Below are 23,318 nucleotides of genomic sequence, written 5' to 3'. Positions count from 1 at the left end.
AATATTGTAAATGGTATCAAAACTCTTTTGACATTGCTCCCTCCTACCAGCAGTGGCTGAAAGTTAAAGACAGCTTCCTGCAGCCCCTTATTCCCCATCGGTGGCCCTGCTGCCTTTCAGGGACTCTTGTCCCTGTCTAAGGGGCTGCAGAATGGTCTGGCCAGCCACAGCCTGCCCCACTAAACAGCAGCTTAGGAAATCCAGCCGCTGTCTGTGCTGCTGTCACCACAGAAATTCTGCCGTGTCACGATGTCCAACGTGTGTGACTCATGTGCAGCCACACGCTTAACATTTTCCCTACTGGATTCCTTCTTACCGAGCACATGCAACAGAAAATGAATGCCCTCAGCTTAAATACAGGGTAATTAGTATATACATAAGCCATGAAGCTAATGGGATGATAACAAGTAACGTTCCACACATTTGCTTGTCGATTGAGCAAATTTGTTCTACCACGGTTATCAGGAAATTACACCGCAATGCCAGCTGAGCACTGTGTTTGTGTTGCAGCATTATAAATCACAGCGTGCTCAGCCCAAGCACATCAGTCTAAGATTCAGTAAAATAATGCCTTAAGAAAAAAGAACAGTTTTTTTTCAGTTACACGTGTATATATAAATATTTTTCCCTGACTTGCACACAACTGTTAGAACTGCAGGCTCTGCTGTTACTATTAATTGTGGTGGCACAAAACGTTAAAAACCCAGGGGGTGATGAAAACCAGTAGGTGTTATCAGTGTGGGCAGAAGGCTCACCAACAGGAACCTCATTATCTGCAGGCTCAGACTGGCCATCAGTTAGACATCTGCCACCACAAAACCATAGGAAACCAGCATGCTCACGGCTGTTGGTCAAAGCCCAGCAAAGGGCTCAGCATTGCTGGAAAGCTCCCTGAGCTGGCAGCTCAGCTGAGTTACAGCTGTGTGAGGCCATTAGGTGAAATCCATGGCAGAGAACAGGGGAAAGTGGCTGTGGGCATGCTGCAGTGTGAAAACAGTGTGAAACCTGGAGTGAAACCTGAGAGACAGCAGAAACGGGGTTTGCAGAGTCCCCTGTGAAGTGGATGCATTTAGAGCAGCCCCACAGCTGGAAAGGCAGAGCATACACCTACAATGCTTTTTGCTCGGCAGCTGCAGAGCGCTGCTGATGTCAGTGCTTAAAGCTCAGGGCATTTACCCGAAGCCAGAGAGGAGCACTGGGAGTTCCAACTCAACACGAGGGAGAACTTCTTTACAACCAAGGTGGCAGAGCCCTGGGACAGCTGCCCAGGGAGGCCGTGGAGTCTCCCTGTCCGGAGACATCCCGAACCACCCGGACCTGCTCCAGGTGACTCTGCCTTGGCAGGGGTGTTGGCATGGATGCTCTCCAGCGGTCCCTCCCAACCCTGACGCTCCTATGAGGAGCACGCAGACCTCACGAACAAGAAGGCGACCCCCATTTCGAAGCAGGTTTGGCTCTTTAACCCCACGCTCAGCGCACGGCCGGCGCTGTCCCGGGGGGGAGGAGCCGCTCGCTGCTCCCGCGGCCCGGCCCGGCCCAGGCCCCACAGGCGGGCGGGCCCCGCTCCGCTCCGCGCCGCCCCGGCCCCTCCTCAGGTGCGGCCCCGCCCGGCCCGAGCCCGGAAGCGCCGGGCGGCGGTGCGGGGGCGATGGCGGGCGCGGGGCCGCCGCTGCTGCCGCTGTTGTTGTTGTTCCTCCTGCCGCTCCTGCTGCCCCGGCCGCCCGCCGCCGCGGCCCTGCGGCTGCTGCTGGACGCCGCGCCGCCTTTCACCTGCTCGCAGCCGGTAAGCGGCGCCGGGAGCGCCGGGCCCGGGCGGGCGCGGGAAGCCGGGTGGTGGGACGGGGCTCGGGGCCGGGCGGTGTCGGTGTCCCGGGCGGTGTCGGTGTCCCGGGGAGCACCGCACACCTCGCTGGGTTGCCCCGGCCGGGAAGCGCTGCTGCCCCGGGCACCTCCGGGCGGCCGCGGCTGAGCCGTGCGGGAAGCGGCCGCGGTCCCCGAGCAGGATGTGAGTCTGTGCTAAGAGCTGACGTTGCCCAATGTCCTAAAAGTTTTAACCAGATCCTCGCAGATTTTAGGAGTTTTAGGAGTGCGCGGGGAATTGAGCATTACGTGTGCGTGAGGTTTTTGAGCAGGCGGGTTTTGGTTGCCTTTTCTCCCTGCGAAACCGGCCGGACAGGAGCTGCCGATGCAGCGGCGCTGTAAAAGTGAACAACCAACCTGAGCGAACTTTGGGTAGGAACTCCGAGCTGGTCACTCTCTCTGGTAGTTTTTGACGATTGTTTTGTTGGTCGCTTTTTTGCTTTGGAGTGGTTTTTGTTTTTGTTTCCGATAAGTATAAAGAGTGTATAGGAGGGGAAGAGGTCTGCTTTTGCTTTTTAATTAACAATAGCAGTGAGACAGGAAAATGGGCAGTTGTTGTCTAAGCTGGACAGCTTTGTTTGCCATGGTGCACTTTCAGCAGTCTGAAAAAGGCAGATAATCAGGTACAGCTATAGACAACTATAAAACAAAATGTGTCCTTTGGGGTGAAAGCTTCTATAATCTTTTCCTGTTCACATTTCCTGTCTTTTGTCTAGTCTGACACTTTTCCTAATGTTTGACTGTATCCTTACCCCTGTTTTACCAGAACCTCTGCTCTGCTGCCTTCTCTCCTATTTAAAGAGAGCCCAAGAAAACAGACCAGTTCTGCAGTTTTACTGTAGGCTGGACGTTGTAGAGTTACAAAATGTAAACTTTGGCAAAGTGAAAATTACAGTATTGCTTAGGCATCTCACATAACCATGATATCCCAGACCCTGTTAGTCAGAGATTGACAGTAATCTATTAAAGAGTCTCTGCAAGTCCTTGGATGGTGGGGCTCTGACTGACTTTATCTTGTCTGTCCCTCCTTTTTTAGGAAGTGTGAGCACAGTAACTGGGTGAGGGGTTCACCAGAACATCTCCAGCTTTCACAGGGCAGCTGTGCTGCCCCATGCTCTGGTGTGCACACAGAGCAGCGAATGCTGGGCTGCTGCATTTGCCCTTTCTAGCAAAAAGCCAATTTCCAAAGTGCAGGTAGACTTAAGAAAAAGGAGTCAGCTGAAGCCCAGGAGCAGCCTCTTGAAGCAGTTTTGAAGCTGCTGACTCACACAGAGAAAAGTCCCATCACCAACTGGAGCTGTGACAGTTGAGAGCAGTTCCCCCTTCCCTTTCTGTGGGCTGCATTTGGTAACCCTCCCTCCCAGCGTGTGGCTGTGCTGTGGCTCAGAAGCAGAGCTGCAGCTGAGCAGGGTGGGTGAGTCCCGTTTCCTTTGTCCAACCCACCCTGCTCTGCTGAGCTCTGGAGCAGCTCAGGCTGAGCCCTGGCAGCTTCCTCAGCAAAACCCTCATGAGGCAGAGGCTGCTTGCTGGAGGGGAAGTGTCATACCAGTATCTATAGACACCTGTAAGGAAAACTAAATGCTTGCTAACAGCTCATCTTATTAAAATGCACTTAATGGGCCTTATTCATCACCACTCCATCGAACTAGGGCTGAATAGCACAGCTGCAAATTCAGCTCTCACGAGTAACCATTGCTTGTACATGTCATCTGCAGGGGCTTTTTCCTATGTGCAGGGGAAAAAAACATCCCACAGCTTAAACACCCATCTGTTTTTCCTCCATCAAGTGTTAATCACTGTGTTCAGTTGCTGTGCTGTAGCTGTTGTGGGATGTGGCGTGCCTGGGGGTCCTGCAGGAATGCAGTGGCTATAACCCTGCTCTCTTTGAGGGGCTGGATAGCTGTGCATAGTTTGGTCTCAAATTTATCTTGCCAGCTTGCTTCACTGCAAGTCTGTGGAGAAGAATTGATGTAAACCTCTCATGAAGATGAGCCATGGTGGTGGTGCATGTGAGGACAGCTTTTCCATGGTCTCCTTTGCAAATGTGTTCATTTTGCCCTTGCTGTTGACTGACTTCTGTCCTTCCCCTCTGTGGCATCTTTCTGCTGTGTAGGATGTTAGCAATAACACATGATCACACTGAGTGCTGGTAAAATATTTCTGGACCTCTTGGCATAAAAAGGATTCACTATCAAAACTATTGAACTTCAGCATAAAAAAAGTTACCGATCAAAACTATGAAAATATTATAAAGACAACTTTAGAACTGATTGCTATGAAGAAATTTTAACTTTTGAATTTGGATTTGATTTTGCTGAGAGTTGATATGAGGGCAAGATAAAAAGTTAGAAACTGTAGAGAAAAATGCTTAAAAAATTAATTTGTAAAAGGTGCTGGTTTCCTACAAGCCTTAAACAAATCATCCTTCAGCATTTATTCCTGTAAAGTGTTCATGTGTTGATCTCTGCTTCTTTTTGCTAAGGAGTTAGAAAAGGGAAACTGCAGTAAACTTCAAATCATCCAAGTCTCAGAAGATACATAGAATGGTTCAAAGGTGAAAGGCAGATTTTGGAAAGCTGGAGCCCTTCCCATTCAGCAGCCACTCTTAAAGGAAAACTGGACACTTGCCTGGCTCCCAGTGGTTTCTTTCTAGTTACCACAGCATCCTGCTGGGAAATCTTTGCCTCCCATTACTTTAATTGAATTGTTATGGGATGGTGCTGTTAATCAGTTTCCCAGGTTTATTTCATTCAGATTCTTAGAATTCTCCACCGCATATGGTCTGGGGTTTTTTTAATGTCAAAAGCAAAACAAAAATAATTTTGAAAGAGTGAAACAGTTGCTTACCTTTTTGTGAGGATACAGCAAGTAAACAGGAAGAGTTGAGAATAATTTCAGCATCACCTCAAAATCATCTCATATTTATGCCTCCCATGTCTGTAGCTTTGATTTTCAGCCCTGGTTTAAGCTCAGTTGGCAAGCGAGCCCCACATGGCCACTCAGTCACTCACTTCCCCACCACGGAGATGGGGGAGAGAACCAGAAAGGCGAAAGTGAGAGAAATTGTGGGTTGAGGTGAAGACCATGTAATAAGCAAAGCAAAAGCCATGCATGCTAGCAAAGGAGAACAAGGAATTATTTTTCACCACTTCCCTGGGCAGGCAGGTGTTCAGCTGCCTCCAGGACAGCAGGGATCCATCATGCATAACAATGACTCTGAAGACAAACACCATCACTCTGAAATCCCCCTCCTCATCTCTCTTCCCCCAGCTTTATGTGCTGAGTTTGGTGCTTCACAGCGTCCCTGTGGGTAGCAGGGCTCAGCAATCCCAGCTGTGTCCACTCTGATTCCTGCAGCCCCAGCCTGCTGGTGGCAGGGGTGTTGGAGAACAGAAATGGCCTGTGCAAGCCCTGCTCAGCAAGAACAAAAGCATCTCTCTGTTATCAGCACTGTTTCCAGCCTAAATCCAAAATACTGCCCCATACCAGCTGCTGGGAAGGAAATTAACTCTATTGCAGCACACTCAGGTAGGGAAACCAGGTTAAATATTTCTGCTGTCCAGGGCTTTGTTAGTGTACTCTGGATGAGCCAATGCATCAAGTAAGGTTTTGTAAGGGAAAACCAACAAGTATTCCCTCAGGTGCTGAGGAGGCAGCCAGTGCAAATCTGACCGTGGTTAACTTGCTGTGCTGCAAACCAAGCTGGTCTTTTGCTCTGAGTGCTTCCTGGCTTTTGAATGTCATAGTCTGGAGTTACACATTTTGGTATAAAAGTGTGCCCAGAGCTGTTCAGCTGGCTACTCTGCCAAAAGGAGATGGGGGTTTTCATGGCAAGTGCTTTCTAGGACTCACCTTCCCTTGGGCTACTTACACCTCTGCCTGCACTGTGCCTTTATCTTTGCTTATCTTTGCTTCCTTATGCCAATAGTGAGGACTCCTGTGTGGATGAGTTGTTCTTAGAAGCATTTTCAGCTCTTGGGTCATCCCTGTAGTGCTTGGGGACTGGAAAGGGAGAGGACCAAGGAGTGAATTGTTGCCTTGCAGTGGGAGAATCCTTTCCCTGTTCTTGTGGCAGACCTGCTAAATGCTTGACTAACTGATGGCAGCTTAAAACATTTCAGTATAGTCAGCTACACAGAAAAATGTTGCTGGCACAGCAGGCAAGCAGGTTAGTGCAGGGTAGGAAAAACACTGTGTAGGTAGTCCCTTGAAAACTCTGAGTGGGGCTGGGGAAAGGTGATAAAATACTGTTGGTGATAAAATACCAGATAAAGTACTGTTGTTTTTCTCCATGGAAACCCAGCGTTGAAAAGATAAGAAGGGCTTTAATTAGTGTCAGTTCTGAATCCTCATCGACAGACAGATGGCTCCTCACTGAGCTCTGGAGTTTTTAATAAATGTCAGAAAGGGCACAACAGCCTCATCAAAGCTGGGAACATCCTTGTGAATGCCTCACCTGGGATAACAGACCTGGAGGAAGAGAAGATCCCTTTGTACACTGTGCTGGATCAATATTCATATTGATCATTAAACAAAAAAGGGGAAATGCAGCATTTCCTCACTTGTGGTGTCAGCTCTGACGCAGAGCACCAGCACTCAATGAAAGCAGCTGTTGCTGCTCTTCAGGCTAATAATGCTTTATATTTTCTATAAGGGCTTTGTTGGGATGCCATGTACAGTAATTACTGATGGCTGCAACAGAACAGGGACAAAATGACTGAATATTAAGTGATAGGCTTTAACAGAAATCATTCCATTAGGAAAAATCCCTATGCTTGGTTGCCAGTTATTTTTGTTTCCTCTTGAGGGCTCATCCCAGAGCAGCCACTCACTCTTTGCCCTCCGTGGAAAGCACCGTAGCAGTTGCTGTGAAGAAAATTAACTCCAGATAAAATCTTAATCTCAGATAAAACCACTGCACCTTTCCACATTAGGGGCTTTGCCAGGCCACATAATTTACCTTAAAAACTCTGATTAAGGGTCTGAAGTGTTAGGACTAATTTTTTTTCATAGCTTAATTCATTCTTCCATACAGGTATTCACAATTTTTATTTTTGTCCTTTTCAGTGATTATAGTTAGTCCGTTTGGTTTCTTCAGCATTTGCTTCTTTGCTTGCATTTCTTTTTTCTTTCTTTTTTTTTTTTTTTTTTTCTTCTTTTCCATTACTGAAGGATTTGGGTTGCAGGTGCTGTTTTTCAATATAGCTCTATCTTGGGTGCATTTGTGGTGCAGTAATTGGAGTGTGGATGTGTTTCTTGTGAAGGGTGCCTGCAGGCTGGATTTATACCTGTGTATGTTGTTGTGACTTGTGTAGCAAAAGCCTGGAAGAGATTTTCAGGTTTTATTCTTTATATAAGCATGAGGAGGTTAATGCCAGATCTTCCTGCTTTCCTTCCAAGGAACAGATACATGAGCAGAAATGTGAGCATTGATCTCTGAGGTATTTTCATTTCCAAAAAGGCACAGCTGGCTTGTTCAAGCACCCTTCCCTAAAAACGTAAATATACCCTTGGACATAGCCCCCAAATACATTTGCAGTTCACCTTAGGAAGTTGTAGAGAGTTTAAAAGCCCAACTGAAATGAATTATATGGTGGCAATGGTTGACCATAATATCCAGCTTTAGGGGGCTTCCAGTATAATCAAAATATAACTGGGAGAAGCCAAGCAGAGCCCACACAACTTCTGACTGCTTCTTTATGATCAGGGTATCTTAATTCTTAATAAGAAGGTGTCTGTTCTGATGAATTTTTCTTTCTCAGCACAGTGGTGTTTGCCATAGGTTGGACTGGATGATCTCAGAGATGTCACATAAATTGTGCCCAAGTTTCCTGCCCCGTGTCTTTGGTTTTTTGATTAACAGCTCAGCCCAGTGTTTCCATCATGGTTAATTCTTCCAGTTTGTGTGCATCACTGAAGGGCTTTTTCCTGCCCCTCTCCCAGCACTGAGCAGAAGCAAGTTGCTGTCGGTTTTATTCTGAGTAATATTCTTGTTTCTTTCCCCCACAGGATTTAATCTGTCTCGTAAGAAATAGTAAGTAATTTTTTCTTTGTTACCGTTTTCTCATAAGATCATACTTTTTTTTTCTATTTTTTTTTGTTCTTTTCTTTTTTTAACTGGGTTCATACAGCATGTTTTTCCTGCTAGAATCAGAGAGTTGTAAAGGGAAACACTGCTATCATGCCTTGCTTTGGGATTTACACTTTGATCCATTATAAGCTCCAGCTAGAAGAGGAATGGAAAGTTAGGTCTTTTTTGGGACAGAGTTTAGGGGTAGGCAATGACATGAGTAAAACCCAACCCAACTTGTTTAGTTTCTATTTAAAGCTGGGATCATCAGTTTTTAAAGAAATGGGAATTTAAAGACAAGTTTGCCAGCAAATGTTCATTACAAGCCATTATGATAGTACTTGATGAAAAATTAATGTATGAACTAAAATTAAAAATGGGGCATAGAGGGGTGTAGTTGAGAGCAGTTAATGTAAATTATTTGGCATAAGGGGTCAAGTCTTAGCAATGGCATGCATCTGAAAGACCTTAATATAATTATGGGTAATGTTGTGAAAAATAGTCTTAAAAAACAAAAGGAAAATGTTCTTAAATTGTCCATTTGTAACCTGGAGGCAGCTGGGCAGCCCTGCAGAGCTCCTTGGCTTTCCCCCTTGTTCTGAGCCAGCTCATTCCTGCCTCAGTGCCCAGCCCTGTCTCACACTGACACGAGGATTTCTGTACCAGTGGTATTTTTGTTTGGCTTGCCAGATCAGGATGAGGACTACGCTGAAAATAACCAGATTTAAAACTCCTTTGGCAGGAGAGGGCTTGGGTGGGATCAGGTTGGATATTTCCCACTGGCACACAGCCACTGGTATACAGCTTGACAACATGGCCAAGCCAAACTGCAGCACCAGCATTAAAATGCTGCCCAAGTTAAATATTTGGTTTAAATTCTGCTTTATGGCTTTTGTTATGTTTTTCTGCTCTAGGGGAAATCTATTTTTTTTTTAGTGTTTAGTACATTCTTTGCTGAAAGGTATTTTATTCTTGTCAGGTTTTTTATAGATATTTTTTGTAAAAGGAGCATTTGAGGATGGTCTAATTACTCCTAAGCCTAAAGCCATACTGTTTGACTGAAATGCCCACTTTCCCCTGTTTCCATCACATATCCATCAAAATAGACCCAAAGTGTACTTTAGAGGGGCTGACTGTGCTATTTTTAACATGCTCTGAGAAGTCAAACGTGTTACAAAAGCCCAAGCAGATCATGTCGGTCTGATGCCTGTCACACCTGATTTCACTTTCTGGTGACTCTGCAGGACCAGCTCTCCCTAACACTCTGTTGACAAGCACAGGTTATTTTTCTGTCCAGGGAGCTCATTAGTTTAGGCAAGGCATAACAGGCAGTTGTTGGAAGCTGAATTCAGATGCGTATTCAAATTTGAGGAAAAGCAGTTTGGTAATTAACCAAGGTAATTAACTATTGGAAGGTAATTGACTATTGGAACAATTTCCCTGGGTATCTGACAGAATTCTTACCACTGGAAGGCTGAAAATCAGCACTAACATAGGTCTGTTTCAGCAGAAAGTTTAAGGAAATACTGAGTAAACTTACTTGATCTGTTTAGCTTGACTACACTGATAGTGACAAGTACTAACAGATTTTAAGGAAAAGAGGAAGTGGAAGTTACTAGAATAAGTTTAGATTATTACAGGCAATTTACAGAGGACTTCCATACAGAAAACTAACTTTGAGTCTGTCACCCAGTTTTCCCCTCAGAATAAACCTGACCCAGAGAGCAGATCAGAATTGCAGTTAAGCAGAGGTTGCTCAGCCCCACTCTAAATGTGGGTTTCATTTCTGGGCAGGCACGTGCATGGAGCAGAGCTGGGTGCAGGTGGCTGCCTGGACTCCCTCTGCTCCAAGCAGTCTCCACGTTTCTTCTGATGTTTTCCGTAAGGAGGATGGAAAGCTGGTCCCTGTGCTTCAGATAGAGTGGAAAGTGGCTACAGATGGTAAGTGGTGGTTGTTTCATTTCAGTTTAATTTCAGTGCTTAAGTTGTCCTTTAAAGTCCTTGTGGATGTGTTTTGTTTTCAGTGGAATTTCACTTTTGAGCACGGAGCAGAGGTGAAAGGTGTGATCTAGTAAGGATAGACATTGGTTGCTCTGGGTCTGGATTGAAGGCACTTGAGACAGTAATTCATGTTTAGACTCAGGTGTTTATTATTTCTTATCAGTAAAGCAGTTTCACAACCATGAGGTTGGCAGCTTTTCATTAGCAAGGCACAGAAAGGCTAACTGCCTCTTGTTACAAGGTCTTTTAGGACTAAACTATCCAATTAAGAACTGACACCTGGGTTATTTTCCCTTTTAACCCAGTAACTGATCGCAAAGATCTGAGCCCCAATGCAGACTTTTCTGCGCAATTTCAGCATGCCACACAAATCCATGAAGAAGAAGGTAAAGAAGAACAACCTGCCTCCACCCTAAAACCTCCATCTTCCTTCATATTTATTTCTATATTGTAAAATTCCAAGCTCTAAGTTTTCCACCCTGTGATATTACTCGCTTCTAACCAACTACACACCCACAATCCCAGTGCTATAATCAATTTTGGAAGCCTTCTTCACAGCCTCAGGTCAAATGCAGTGTTCTTTGTGGGTCTGTGCCTTTCAGCACAGAAAGTTTAAAATTCTCAGCATCCAGGGTTCCAACAGATAGAGAGGAAAATTATGACTTCAAGTTATGAAAGCAGATCTTTGAAATTGGAGAGGTTGGCTGCCTAATTTTGTTTGGTGGGTGTAATCTCATCTTTGTGTGCCTTGGCAAAGCAATAATTGTCTCATTGTTGGAGCCTAAATGACTACTAAGTCACATTTTCTCACTCCCCAAATATATTTGATTGTTTGTAAATGATGCTTCCCTTGCATACTCTAGTCCAAAGTTTTGCACTGCTTTAAGGCAGAATTAAACACATTCATTCCTTCCCTCTGCAGGGGCTGTGTCTGAGGGCTGTGGAGTTGTGTTCTCTAGCTAGGGTAGTGTAGGAGCAGGTGTGACCCAGTCATTGAACTCACCTGTGCTTGGCAGCTCTCTCATGTGTACCAAAACAAAGATGTGTTTGCTTTGGCACCCAAACTGCACGAGGCAGCTTTGAGAGAGCTCAGCACAATGCCACATCTGTGGAATGGCAGGGTGTGTGGAGAATGCAGTCACCTTCTCCTCTGCTCCTTCATTTGCACAGATGTAGCTTTGCCAAGGTAATTAACTACGGGAACAATTTCCCTGGCTATCTGACAGATTTCTTATCACTGTAGGGCTGGAAATCAGCACTAACATAAGTCTGTTTCTGCTGAAGGTTGAAGGAAACACTGAGTAAACTTACTTGGCCTGTTGAGCCTGACTACGTGCCTGCTTTGGCACCCGAGCTGCATGAGGCAGAGCTCAGCACAGTGCCACATCTGTGGAATGGCAGGGTGTGTGGAGAATGCAGTCACCTTCTCCTGTGCTCCTTCATTTGCACAGGTGTAGCTCTGCCATGCAGGACAGCCTTTAGGCTGAGTGCTGTCAGTCAGCCCTGCATGCTCCCTTTTCCATGGCCAGTTACCTTCATGCTGGGATCCTCAGCCCCTCACAGCAGCTAGACTAGGCAAGGCTGGGCACAGCAGTGCTCTCTGTGGGGGCTGCAGCCTCTCCATGTGCAGAGAGAAGGGTGAGCAGCTTTGTCCCCTGTCCCCGCAGCCAGCGTCCGCTCCCTGGAAGGGGCCGAGCTCGCCGTCATGCAGGTCAGCAGCAACCAGCAGATCTGTGCCCAGTTTGACTTCCTCAACAATCTGCCTCTTCAGGTCCGTCCGGATGGAGGCCGGGTGAGTGCAGAGCGATCCCAAATATGTGTTCTAGTCTGTGGAATTGTTCCTGCTTTCACTGGTTTATGGCAAGGTTATTGATTAAAAAGTACAGGCTGCTTAGAGCCTGTGTTGGACTTCAGATCTGCTGTCATTTCCCATTTCTCTTTCACTCTGCCCTCATTTCCCATTTCTCTTTCACTCTGCCCACCCTTCAGATTTGCTGCTTTTAGTTGCCTGGCATGTGTCATCACTCAGGAGGTTGCTTAAAGCAAGTAATTGTAGGGGTTCTTGTGGTGGTGTTCAAGGAGGCCTCAGGATGAGGGAAGAGATGAGAATCTTGACTCCATGTTTCAGAAGGCTGATAATATTATTATTTTAGTTTTTATATATATTTTTTTTATTAGAAGAAAATGGTATATTAAAACTATACTAAAAGAATAAAAGAAAGGATTTCATCAGAAGGCTAGCAAGGAAAGAAAGAAATGATAATAAAATCTTGTGACTGACCAAGAGTCTGAGACAGCTGGACTGTGATTGGCCATTAATTAAAAACAACCACATGCGACCAATCAAAATGCACCTGTTGCATTGCACAGCAGCAGATAATCATTGTTTACATTTGGTTCCTGAGGCCTCTCAGCTTCTCAGGAGAAAAAATCCTAAGGAAAGGATTTTTCATAAAAGATGTCTGTGACAAGTTCTTGCATTCTGCTTCAGAGCATGATATTTTATGGCTTTTAAACTCAACTCTTACTATTGCTTCCACTTCTTTGTTGTACTGTCTTGTTGCTGAGGAAAGCACCAGCCTTGGGGGTGGTCATTCAGATTACATTCCTTCTAGGAGTGTTCACACAACAGTAAGGAATATAAACAATGAGGGGTTCATTCCTTAACCACACAGAATTTGGCCATGGTTAGCTTGCCACTTACCAAATACCACTCCCCCAGAGTGCCTCTCCCAGAATTTGCACAGTATTGCTGATGCAGCAAACAGTATAGATTTAAGAATATATGTATGGAATGGCCAGGTACAGAACTACATATGTATAAATGCAATTCTAAATGCTCAGCACTTGCAAAGTGCTACAAAATTCATACTAGACTGAAATTTCCATTTTGAAACTGCATATTTTATTCTGGTCTCCTTTCAGTTCAGAATGTAGTTTGGTGGAAGTTCCACACAATGGTTTGGCATAAAACTGTTGTATCAGCTCAAAGATCCCAAGAAAAACCAAATTCTAAACAGAAGAATTGAGACAGACAAAGACACAGGTATATTTAATACACTTGAGTTCCAATTTTTCATAGTCAAGCTTCAGTTAAAGAGTTACATGGGATGAGGGAACACAGTGGAACAGGGCCAAGTCAGCTGTTAATTTCAGTGCCTAAATTGTCCTTTAAAGTCCTTGTGGATGTGTTTTGTTTTCAGTGGAATTTCACTTTTGACCGTTTTGAAGTAGAACCTGGCCAGACTTACCAAGTGACTGTGTATCACCTGCCCAAGCTGGGTGTAAATGGAGACTACAATTGCAAGTCCACGTCCCTCACAATGCCTGGTAAGAGGTGATTTAGTGCACTTGGGCCTTGGGTTTAGGAATGTGGGGGTTTGTGGGCCTGGCATCACTGCTGCTTTTACTTCATTTAAAATCTCTCAGAGCTGCCCCTCTGCTTGTGGCAGCTGGAATTACAAGTCAGAATAATTTCCAAATCAGAAGTTTGGTTTCTAGTACTAAATCCTGCACATGTGAAGGTCAATTTCAAAGGCACAGTTAGGCATAATTTACCAAGGAACTTGGTAGTGCTGGGTGCCTGACCCTTTCTTGTCGATGTGAAAATTTTCCTATCACTAAAAGAATTTTTACTGTGTTCCCCAAAAAAGTTGCTGAGCATCTGCAATCCCTCTGGCTGCACTGACTGCTTCATAAATATTTGCTGCTTCATGCAGATCTTGAAAACTGGTTCTTAAATTTTTTCTTAACTTGCTTATAGTTGTCAGCCTGACTTTGTAGTTAAAAAATGGCAAAGTGTGGAGTGCGTCAGGCAATGTGAGCTGGAAAAGGAGAAGGGAGCACTTAATTTTCAGCCCTCATACCCTTTCTTCTGCCTGTTCACACTAAGAACTTCCTGCCTTTTATCCTCTACTATTCTTCAGAAACCTAATGCATGGTGTTAAGCTCAGCAGCTGCAGGGAGCTTTGCTGGTTAGAGCTTACACGTGAATTAGAGACCCTGTAGATTCACAGAGTTTAAATTGGTAACTTTGAAAGTTGAAAACTTGAGATATGAAATGTTTTATCTCAACTGTCTAAGCAGGGAGTTGTTACTTTTCCTTTGTCCAAACCCTGGAGGAGAGGCATAATTTAAGGCTGAGAGTTGTAAATCCCATATTGCTAAATGTTGAATATGTAACTCTGGATTTAACTGTGAAGCAAGTCCCCAAAAGCAGGGCCAATCTGCTAAATAAAGGGAATTAGAAATGTGGAGGAGTGTTTTAGGATTAAGAAAGATTCCAGCTTCCTGATTTTCCTGTGTCAGAATGGCTTTGGAGGAATCTATTGCTGAGGTGTGATTACAAGGTGTGGGGATGAATATGAGGTTTTAATTCCATTATTGTGAATAGTGGAATTATTTATTATAACTTTCTGCACCAGTGTTACATTATTGCTGTAGTATTAAGTATAGTATGGTTTTGGTTTCATTCATTTTCTCTGTTCTGAGAAGAAAAAGAACCAAACACTCCATGACATCAGGGAATAGACTGGAAACCAGTACTGTTCTTCTACAGAATTTTGTCACTGCTTTAGAACAAAGGTGTCTACTCATTTAGGAGAGCTTGGTTAGGTCTCTGACTTCTGATAAAAAATGTGTTTTTTTCCTAAATGGAAGTACAGTGTTTCTGACTGACTACTGATGGTCTTTCTTGCAGACTGCAGCGATTCTCTGATGAAAAGAACCATCCCGTGTATAAAGACAGGTAAAAATATTTGAGTCACATAGACATGGGTGCTCTGTTGGAATATTTGACAGCTGAGAAACACGAGAATATCTGCCCTGCTTCCAGGCAGCTTGTGGGAGCCCAGGATCCAGGGTGAAGTTCTGGATGATACAGCTGTGCTTGTGAGCTTCCACCCATGGATGGAGGCAGCCAGGTACAGAATCCATGTGGCCAGTTACATGCAGGAGAAGAGGTGTAAAATGGCCACACAGGATTTCACTGAGGTAAGTCCCTTCCCAGGTCATGCCTGCTCTGGAGATTTAGGCAAACTTCTTAAATGCTTGCTAAACCAGGAATTTGAACAACAGTTTTCAAGGAATTATTTTTTGATTGCTTTTGGAAAGGGGAATTTGGTAGGTAAAAGATCAAAAAAGGGGTTTTATAATGTATAAAGCAGTCCATAAACACCTTCAAAGTCAAATTTTATATTTGACTATCTGGGCTTTATTACCTTTTTCAAGCCAGTGACTGGGGAGCTAAGACTAAGCAATTTAACCAAAATTGAGATGCCAAGTTTCAATAAATCATTGAAGTACTTTATCAGAGATGATCACAGGAAGGTGTTAATTAAATCTTTTATATAAAGAATGAGTGATTTACTAACAGATGCTTCATTCAAGCTGAGAATCAATTTCCATAGGTCTTATAGTCTGTGTTGCTGAGAATCTTAAAGTGTCCAGACTGTGTTCTGATATAAAAAATGTTTCCCTTCAGGCACTTGAGGGAGGAGAAATACTGAATATTTGGAATCACTCTCCACCCTTCCTTGTGTGAGGGCAGATATGCTGGCATTAGTTTGTTTAATCTTTCTATTCCTTAACACTTAAAACCCTTAGTACTGCCTGCACTGACATGTTTAAGCTGTTACTGACACAGATGGGGCAGCTGTGTGAGCATTTCCCTGGTGGAGGGGAATACACCTCATTTTGGAGTTTGTATCTGCTAATCACTGTGAAGAATTAGGTTATCATGATATTGACTGTGTACAGCAGGTAGCAAGGGCAACTTACCTGCCTGTTCTAGTGTCAGAATTGTGTTGGCAGCTGATTTTAATTAAACAAGGAGGCTTGTTAATGTTTACACATTACAGAGCTGCAGACATCTACATTGTTAAGAAAATGTAAGTTTTAACTCCTTTGAAGTTGTACCAGGTACATCCCTAATTATTTCCTGTTACCTGTGCAATCTTGGCCTGCTGTCTCAATTGCATTGTCACACAGGACAGCTGCGGAGATGGTGGCCAGATCCTTCACCCATTCTGTTCTCTCTGGGCTTCTTGTTCAAAAGGAGAAAAATAGCTTCTGCTTCTTTGGACCACTCCATTTTTTCATTTCAGCTTTTTCTGTTTTCCCTGCTTTCATTTGGTTTTCTTCCTTCCCTTATAACTTGCATCTGATTTCTGCAGGATGGACTGCAACAGCAAGTGAATGTCACAATCAAAATAGAGAACATCAAAGCTTGCTGCAGATACAAAATACAGGTGGGATCACACTCTTGTCCCTGTGTCCTTCCCTCCCAGTCAAGCCTGTGAGCACCTTAGGAATGTCAGGAGGTTTTTTCACAGTGTTTTGTTCTGAGAGTAGCTATCTGCAATTACCTGCATCAGGGGAATATTAGGGCTGAAAGAATTTTTATATAGGTATTTGTAGGGGGATAGAATATAAGAAAATAAAGATAGTGTAGAAAGTAATCTTACCCCTAAGGAGTTGCAGCTGGGCCAATTATCAAAGATTAGAACAGGCCTGAGTTTAACAGGCCACAGCTGTAAGAATGAGAAGAAGATGCTATAAAAGAGTGGGGTGGCTGGGTGAGAGGGGAACTGGAGTCAGTGGCTGCTGTGGGAAGAAGAAACAGTCAGTGCTCTGAGGAGCTGCCCATGAGAAACACCAACAAGGTATGGAACTTTTGGGATAAGGAGACAACAGTATGGAACCCCTGCAATAAGATGGCAGCAGGTGTTCTCTGCACTCAGTGGCTTTTCCTTAGTACAGGGCTGCCAATTCAGAGATTATGGGAGTAGAAATGGCAAATGTGCAACCTCAGGAGCTCACAGCTTTTGTCACGTATGGTGTAAGAATTCTTGATTAATCTTGTTTTCTGAAGGGAGATGGGAACTCTGTGTCTCTGTCCTAAAATACAAGGAACATTGAGGCAGAGAGAAAGTAAATCAGGGAACAAAATTTCTTTTAAGAATAACTTCTGTTTTCTGGATTCTTTTCAACTGCAGATTCAGCCATTCTTTGCAAACTGTGGCACAGACTGTCTGAGACACTCTGCTTCCATCCCCTGTGAACCAGTTCCAAGTGAGAACCTCTTTTCTCTAAATTAGATTTCCATTGTTTTACAGCTGAGAACTGCATTTTTAACATAACTCTTGTCTTTTGCAGGTACAGAACCAGCGGGTAAGAAGTTCTTCCAATACCCTGAAACTTTTTTTGCTGCTCTTCTGTTGGGTAGAATGAGAAATGATCCTTCCTGCAAGTGACCCAATGGGCAGGAAATGTCACTGTTGAAAATTTTATATTATTTGAAAATAGTAAATAGCCCATAGGTGGTGCATGAACTGTACCAACCATACTGAGAACCCACCAAAGCTCCCACTGAAACCTCAGAGGATGTGAAGATCAGCACGTGGCAACCACTTGGTAACAAAACACCAAACCAACGAAGAGCAAGGAGAGCAACCCCACACACCTAAAAATGCTCTTGGTCTGGAACATCATGTGAGGGATGGAGAGCTTAGGTGATGAGGGTTTAATTGTTCAGGGATTTCTTTGTTCAGGGTCCCTCTTTGAGCCGCCAAGCTCACCCAGCCAGGTATCATAATCAATATCTGCAGTAAATCTCTCTGATGGAGATGAGAGCCTGGTGTCTAAAATTTCTTTAACAGTCCCCTTGTAACACTGAGTTCAGAATTAATTGTGCTAAGAATGACTTCACCATGATTTAATGAGGCAAGTATTTGTATGCAGTGTGAACCTTAAAGAGCAATTTTTTGAGAGACACTTCACTTGCATAGAATTCTTTGAGAAGCAGTTTTGACAAGAAGAGTCTTAATATAAAATACTTTCTGTCACTTTGCTCAGTGTTAAAAAATTTGCATAATATAAAGCAGCTTTTGGAGAGAATAGCATGCATATATTCATTTTTATGAATGTCAAGATAACTTGTGCATAATGATTTGACATCTTTTTTTTGGCTGCAACACCTGTAAGGATCTTCTGCCCAAGATTAAAAAAAAATTTAAAAAAGGAAAAACACCTGTAAACTGAAATTCTTGACCCAAAATAGTGATATTTTAAATTTTTTTTAAGCTAGATTACAGGAACAGGCAGGACATGGGCGGCATGCCTGTCAAAGCTGGGTAAACATTGCTATTTAGAGGAAGGTTCTTGATCTGTGTTTTCAGTGTGCTGCACATATGGTTCTGTGTGTGGTGTACAGCAGCACCATGCAGGCAGGAATTGGTTTGGAGAAGTGGCTGTGGATGGTAGGGATTGTAAGGGGGAAGTGCTGTGTGCTCAGCAAGGCCAGGGTCCTCCTCCCTTGGCTTCTGCTCTTTGGTGGAACTGTGTCTGAGGAGTGTTTGTTTTGCAGATGACATGATGATCTGGCTGTACTGGTGCATCACTGGGATCTCTGTGCTGCTGGTGGGGTCAGTCATCGCAGCTGTGCTGTGCATGACTAAAATACGAGCAGGTGAGGCTCATACCAGCCAGGAAGAAAAAATCCAGTGCTAAAGAGTATTTTTTTTCTCCTTCTGTACCTGTTCCTGTTGTGGTTTTGTTCCTTGCTGTTCTGATGCCTTGCCACTGAGATAATGCCTATGAAAACATCTTCAGTTTTACATCATGGGACTTGCAATGTCCTTATACCATCCACTAGATAAGTAAAGCCTTCCACAGGTTATCCTCTCTGATGCTCCTTGTTCATAGCACTTCAGAGGTCATGAGGGGAAAAAGGAATTTTGTAGTTCAGCCCTTTGTTTACTGCAGATTGCTGCAGTTTTGTGCACGTTTTTTTTCCCCTGCATTGCATAAGTGTGTTGCAGAACAGAAGCTTCCTGTTTGTCAACACTGTAATCTTCCCTCTGTTCCCCAAAGTCTCTGCAAAATTAATTTTATACTAATGTGAGATTAGATAAGGTTTTTCAATTGAAGTGGAAGGGGAAAAAAACCACAGGACAGAGATATCAAGCAACTTGGAAAATTCAGTATTTAAAGGCTAACTCCTAGTTTTCTGTGCTGCAGCCATGAGGCAGTTATCTCAGGGAAGCTGTGTAACTCACTGCTTGTTTTGTTTTCTTTTTACATGAGAGGAAAAATTGGTAATCTTTTGGAAAATTTCTCAACATCAAATTTGTCCATAAGATGCAGCTAGGGACGTTTTAGTCACCTCTTCAGAAAAGCTGCTTAAGAAAGACATATTTTAAAAGCCCCTTCTCCTTAAAGAGAGGTCACAGGACAGTTGGGGGTTCTGTAATTGCCACGATTTGGGGAAGAAGCTGAAAGTTCATTTTGAGTGCATTGTCTCCTCTCAAAGGAAAAATACAGCAAGAACTGGCTGTAGAAGAGTCTTTATTCTTTCAGTATGTTTTTTTAACTAGGCTTCTTCCTCCTTAAAGCTTTATCTCCCTGCACAGTTAGAGATTTATTTTTTTTTAACCTAATCTGTGGAAGGTGGTGTGATTTTAAGCATTTAATCTTAGTTCATGCTTCCAGAACTGACAGTGACTGTCTCTCTTGCAGCACGCCGGCGAGGGAAGTGCAGCCACGACAGTTTGCAAGCTGGTAAGATGCAACTGTGCTTGGCCAAGCACCTCTCATGCAGGTCTGACAGTGTTGCCCAGAAGGGGCTTTTGTAGGCTCTAACTACGCCATAGATGCTTCTTGAAACCAAAATTTAGCCTGTTTAGCTAAAAGAAGCTTTGTATATGGAATTTGAAGTGCTGTTTTTGTGAGATGGGAGGTAATTGCTTTGGAATGTGGGGAGGCTTTTGACCCAAGGCTGTACTAGCAGAAGAAGCTTTGCTAATCATCTTGGCCATAGCAACAGCAGATTGGTTTGGGGTGGGTGCACTCAGCTCTCCACTAGAGAATGCAGCAATATTTGCAAACCGCTTGAAGCTGCTGCAGTGTTTTTGTGAGGTGAAAGTTGATGAATCATCTGGGCATTATCATAAATCACCCTTTACTGTGCCTGTACTTTCATATTAAATTTACAAAATGCAATGTTGTCCACATAGATTGCCAAAATAGCATTAAAGCTTAAAAGTTGTGTTAATACCCTGCTATGCTGCTTAGTGCTGACTCACACCTTTGCAGTTTGGGGACTGTGGCTGTAATTAACATTTCCCTGCCTTCCACCAGCGCCGTACACCGAGCTGCCCCTGCCGCCCCTGAAGCTGCGGAAGGTTTGGATCGTGTACTCTGCTGATCACCTGCTCTACGTGGACGTGGTGCTCAAGTTTGCTGAGTTCCTGATGACAGTCTGTGGCACTGCTGTGGCCCTGGACCTGCTGGAGGACCAGCACATCTCAGAGCTGGGGCCCTTACCCTGGCTCACCCGGCAGAAGAAGGAGATGGAAGAGCTCTCTTCGAAGATCATCATCCTGTGCTCTCGGGGCACCCAGGCCAAATGGCAGGCCATGCTTGGGAGTGAGCCTGTGTGCCTCAAGCAGGATCAGCAAAAGCCAATGGGAGACCTGTTCACCCCAGCCTTGAACCTGATCCTGCCAGATTTCAAGAAGCCAGCCTGTTTTGGAATGTACATAGTTTGCTACTTCGAGGGAATAAGCAGTGAGAGAGATATACCTGATCTGTTCAATGTCACCTCCAGATACCAGCTGATGGACAAGTTTGAGGATATTTATTTTCGGATTCAGGACCTGGAGAAGTTTGAACCTGGGCGCATCCATCGAATCCAGGAAATCACAGCTGAAAATTACATCGATACCCCCAGTGGGAGGAAGCTGAAAGAGGCCATAGAGAAGTTCAAGAACTGGCAGACTGAGCACCCAGACTGGTTTGAGAGTGAGACCATCTGCCTGGATAGCGATGAAGAGTTGCATTCCCTGAGCAGAGAGAGCCAGGTGGGGTCACTGCTGAGTGAGCCAGGAGGAATTGTGAAACACCAGCTGCACCTACGTGAGCCTGAGCCCTGTTACACCATCAGCCTCCATGTGCATGAGGGTGAGAGCACAGGCTGCAAGCTGCAGCCTCAGCTTAATCCACGTGGGGATCCAATTTCCCAGACTGTGGTCCTTCCTATGGATGTTCCTCCAGTTCAGGTGGTGGAGCCAGTCTCTTCCATGGAAGGCAGAAACATCCTCAGTCACCATGTGCTGAGCAATGAGGACTGTATGGAAGGAGTTCCTCTTCTGGAGCCAAGCTTTCCAATGAGGAATAACCTCATCCTCCACGATGGCTCTGAAGCTTCAGCAGCTGACCAGAGTCCTGCAAACTTGTCAGATGACCTGAGTGAGCATCTGAGTGGACTCATGTACCCCCTTTATCAGCAGAGTGTCATCCCTTCAGAGCCATATCTGTGCCAGGGCAAGGCTGGCCAGCAGCACCAGCTGGTCTTTGATGACCAGTGCAAGGACCAGAGACAGTCAGTGCAGTCAGACCAGGGCTACATCTCCAGATGCTCCCCTCTGCCTCCTGAGGACCTTCTGGAGGAGGAGGAGGAAGAGGAGGAGGATCAGGAACAGCAGGGGGGTTTCCATGAGCTCTCTCCAGAGGTTTTGAACAGCTTGAAGAGCCTCCAGAAGCAGCTGTTTTTCCAGGACATCCAGAGGCACTCCAGCTGGAGCTACCCAGCAGAGGTGATGGACATTGACCAGGCTTTGGAGGACTCTTAGGCTCTGCCTGGACCTGCCCTGTTTGAAATGCAGGGATGGAAGGTGGTGCCATGCAGAGCAGTACTGAGGCTGCATTTCCAGCACTGTCCTTGCATTGTCAATGGCTTAGTGCTGGCACCTTCCTGTGCTGCACATGTGGAATGTTGCTTCTCTGTGGAGAGAAGCCAGGAGTGTTGGCCACCCCTGTGAAAGAGCAGGCAGGGATTCTGTTCCTTGGGGAAGAGCATTACACTGAATTCTCACTGATGGATGGCAGAAAAATTGCTGTGGCTCATCCACTCGTGCCTTCACAATGCCCTCCAGCTGTGCTGATTCTATTGCACTGGATAAAAGTCACAGGCATGGTTCAGAAAATAGGCTTAGATAACATGGTGGCATTTGCATTGCCATTTTAATACACATTTTAAACATTTCCTTGTAAATACTGTATTAAAGACATGTGCCTTAAATTTCAGCTAGATTAGGGCTGTCTCTACCTGGTTGATAAATGTGCCTAAAGATTTGTATTTTTTTCCCCCACTCATCATTCATTTACAGCTGCATTTCCATGGTCATTCAGAAATCAAGTGGATATCTGAGAGTAAATGGGATAAATGTTTAAATTGAGAGTCTCCATAACTCTTCCTGCCTCTCTACTGGGAGCTATGTGCTTGAAAACCAGCAACAGGAGTGAAGGGGGAAGAGGAGACCAAGAAATGGAATTTGGGATTTTTTTACAGTTTTGAGAAATGTGGAGCTGAATACAGAATCAGGGGAATCACTGCTGCAGTGCTGTTTGCTTTTGGATATCTTAGCACCAGGAAGATGTGAGCTGAAGACATAGACAGTGACGCACAAGGAAATAAAGGACTGTTTTGGAGGAGGAAAAACTGTAGCCTCAGCAGATGCTGTTTTAGAGTGGAAATTATATCTGAGTTAAGGAAGGCTGAGTGAAAATGACTGTAAGATGTGTGGGTTTAAGCTCCAGCACAGGTAGTTCAGATTACCCACAGTGAAATGCTGAACAATCTAAGGGATTCCTCTTCCAGGAGCAGTGGTGGTAAGGCTGCATTTACCCTGTTTCTTATCACTGGATAACAACCTGTGAGGTGTAAATACATCCAGGCCTTTCTCCTTTGTGGTTTTCCCATCCATCTAAGTTTACTTGTCAAAAAAATCCTTTATCTCAGCTTTTTTAAAATCTCATGTCTTAGAAAGAAAGAATCTTTTCTTTTCTCTTGCAATTTATTTTGTATTGTGTGTATTTTATAATTTTGTGTCTAACTTGTGGAGATTTTTCCTTAAATTAAAAATGAAGAATACTTTTTTGGATATATTCAGTTAAATACTTCTGTGTCCTCAATTCTGCCTATGATTGAGTTCTTAGTATTTGTTACAGGAACCTGAGGCAAAACTGAGCCAGAACTGAACTGGCTCACAAATGTCAAAATATTCCTGTAAATCACAGTATGGAGATGAGCTGGACAGAACTGAGGGCCTGCAGCCATGGGAAGCATCCCTACATCCCTTCAGAAGGGGTGGTAAAGGAATTGTTTGTAGTTTCCATGCAGGACTCTTAGGACAGCTCAGTGACAGAGGGAAATCCCTGGGGAGATCCAGAATTAAGGCTGGGATCCTTCCTGCTCCAACAGGAATCCAATCTAACCCAACAGAGCTCAGCAAGAGGCAGCTGTGATCTCAGTGCTTCTCCAGTGAGAACCCATCTTCCAGATTATGTCAGTAATTGCCATCTTGATGATCCCACTTCTAAAAGTTTC

The 23,318-nt window shown here is 44.4% G+C and overlaps 1 protein-coding gene across 1 annotated transcript; it reads left to right on the top strand.

Moving 5' to 3' along the window:
• The first annotated feature begins 1,648 nt into the window (after positions 1-1,648).
• On the top strand, positions 1,649-22,872 carry IL17RA (interleukin 17 receptor A). Its single transcript, XM_064735874.1, has 13 exons — positions 1,649-1,783; positions 7,870-7,894; positions 9,725-9,871; positions 11,599-11,723; positions 13,135-13,261; positions 14,631-14,678; positions 14,766-14,923; positions 16,105-16,179; positions 16,927-17,002; positions 17,087-17,101; positions 18,297-18,398; positions 19,448-19,489; positions 20,069-22,872. The coding sequence occupies exons 1-13, from the start codon at positions 1,649-1,651 to the stop codon at positions 21,559-21,561; spliced, it is 2,568 nt and encodes an 855-aa protein (XP_064591944.1). The 3' UTR covers positions 21,562-22,872.
• Positions 22,873-23,318: the final 446 nt, after the last annotated feature.

This window comes from Zonotrichia leucophrys, chromosome 1A, assembly GCF_028769735.1.
Source record: "Zonotrichia leucophrys gambelii isolate GWCS_2022_RI chromosome 1A, RI_Zleu_2.0, whole genome shotgun sequence".
Lineage (NCBI taxonomy): Eukaryota > Metazoa > Chordata > Aves > Passeriformes > Passerellidae > Zonotrichia > Zonotrichia leucophrys.
This window is presented reverse-complemented; position numbering and strand designations above follow the sequence as displayed.

Coding starts and splice junctions, on each gene's coding strand:
- IL17RA (XM_064735874.1), top strand. CDS start 1,649: ATGGCGGGCGCGGGGCCGCCGCTGCTGCCGCTGTTGTTGTTGTTCCTC. Junction 13,262..14,630: donor CACGTCCCTCACAATGCCTG/GTAAGAGGTGAT, acceptor TCTTTCTTGCAG/ACTGCAGCGATTCTCTGATG. Junction 16,180..16,926: donor GCTGCAGATACAAAATACAG/GTGGGATCACAC, acceptor TTTCAACTGCAG/ATTCAGCCATTCTTTGCAAA.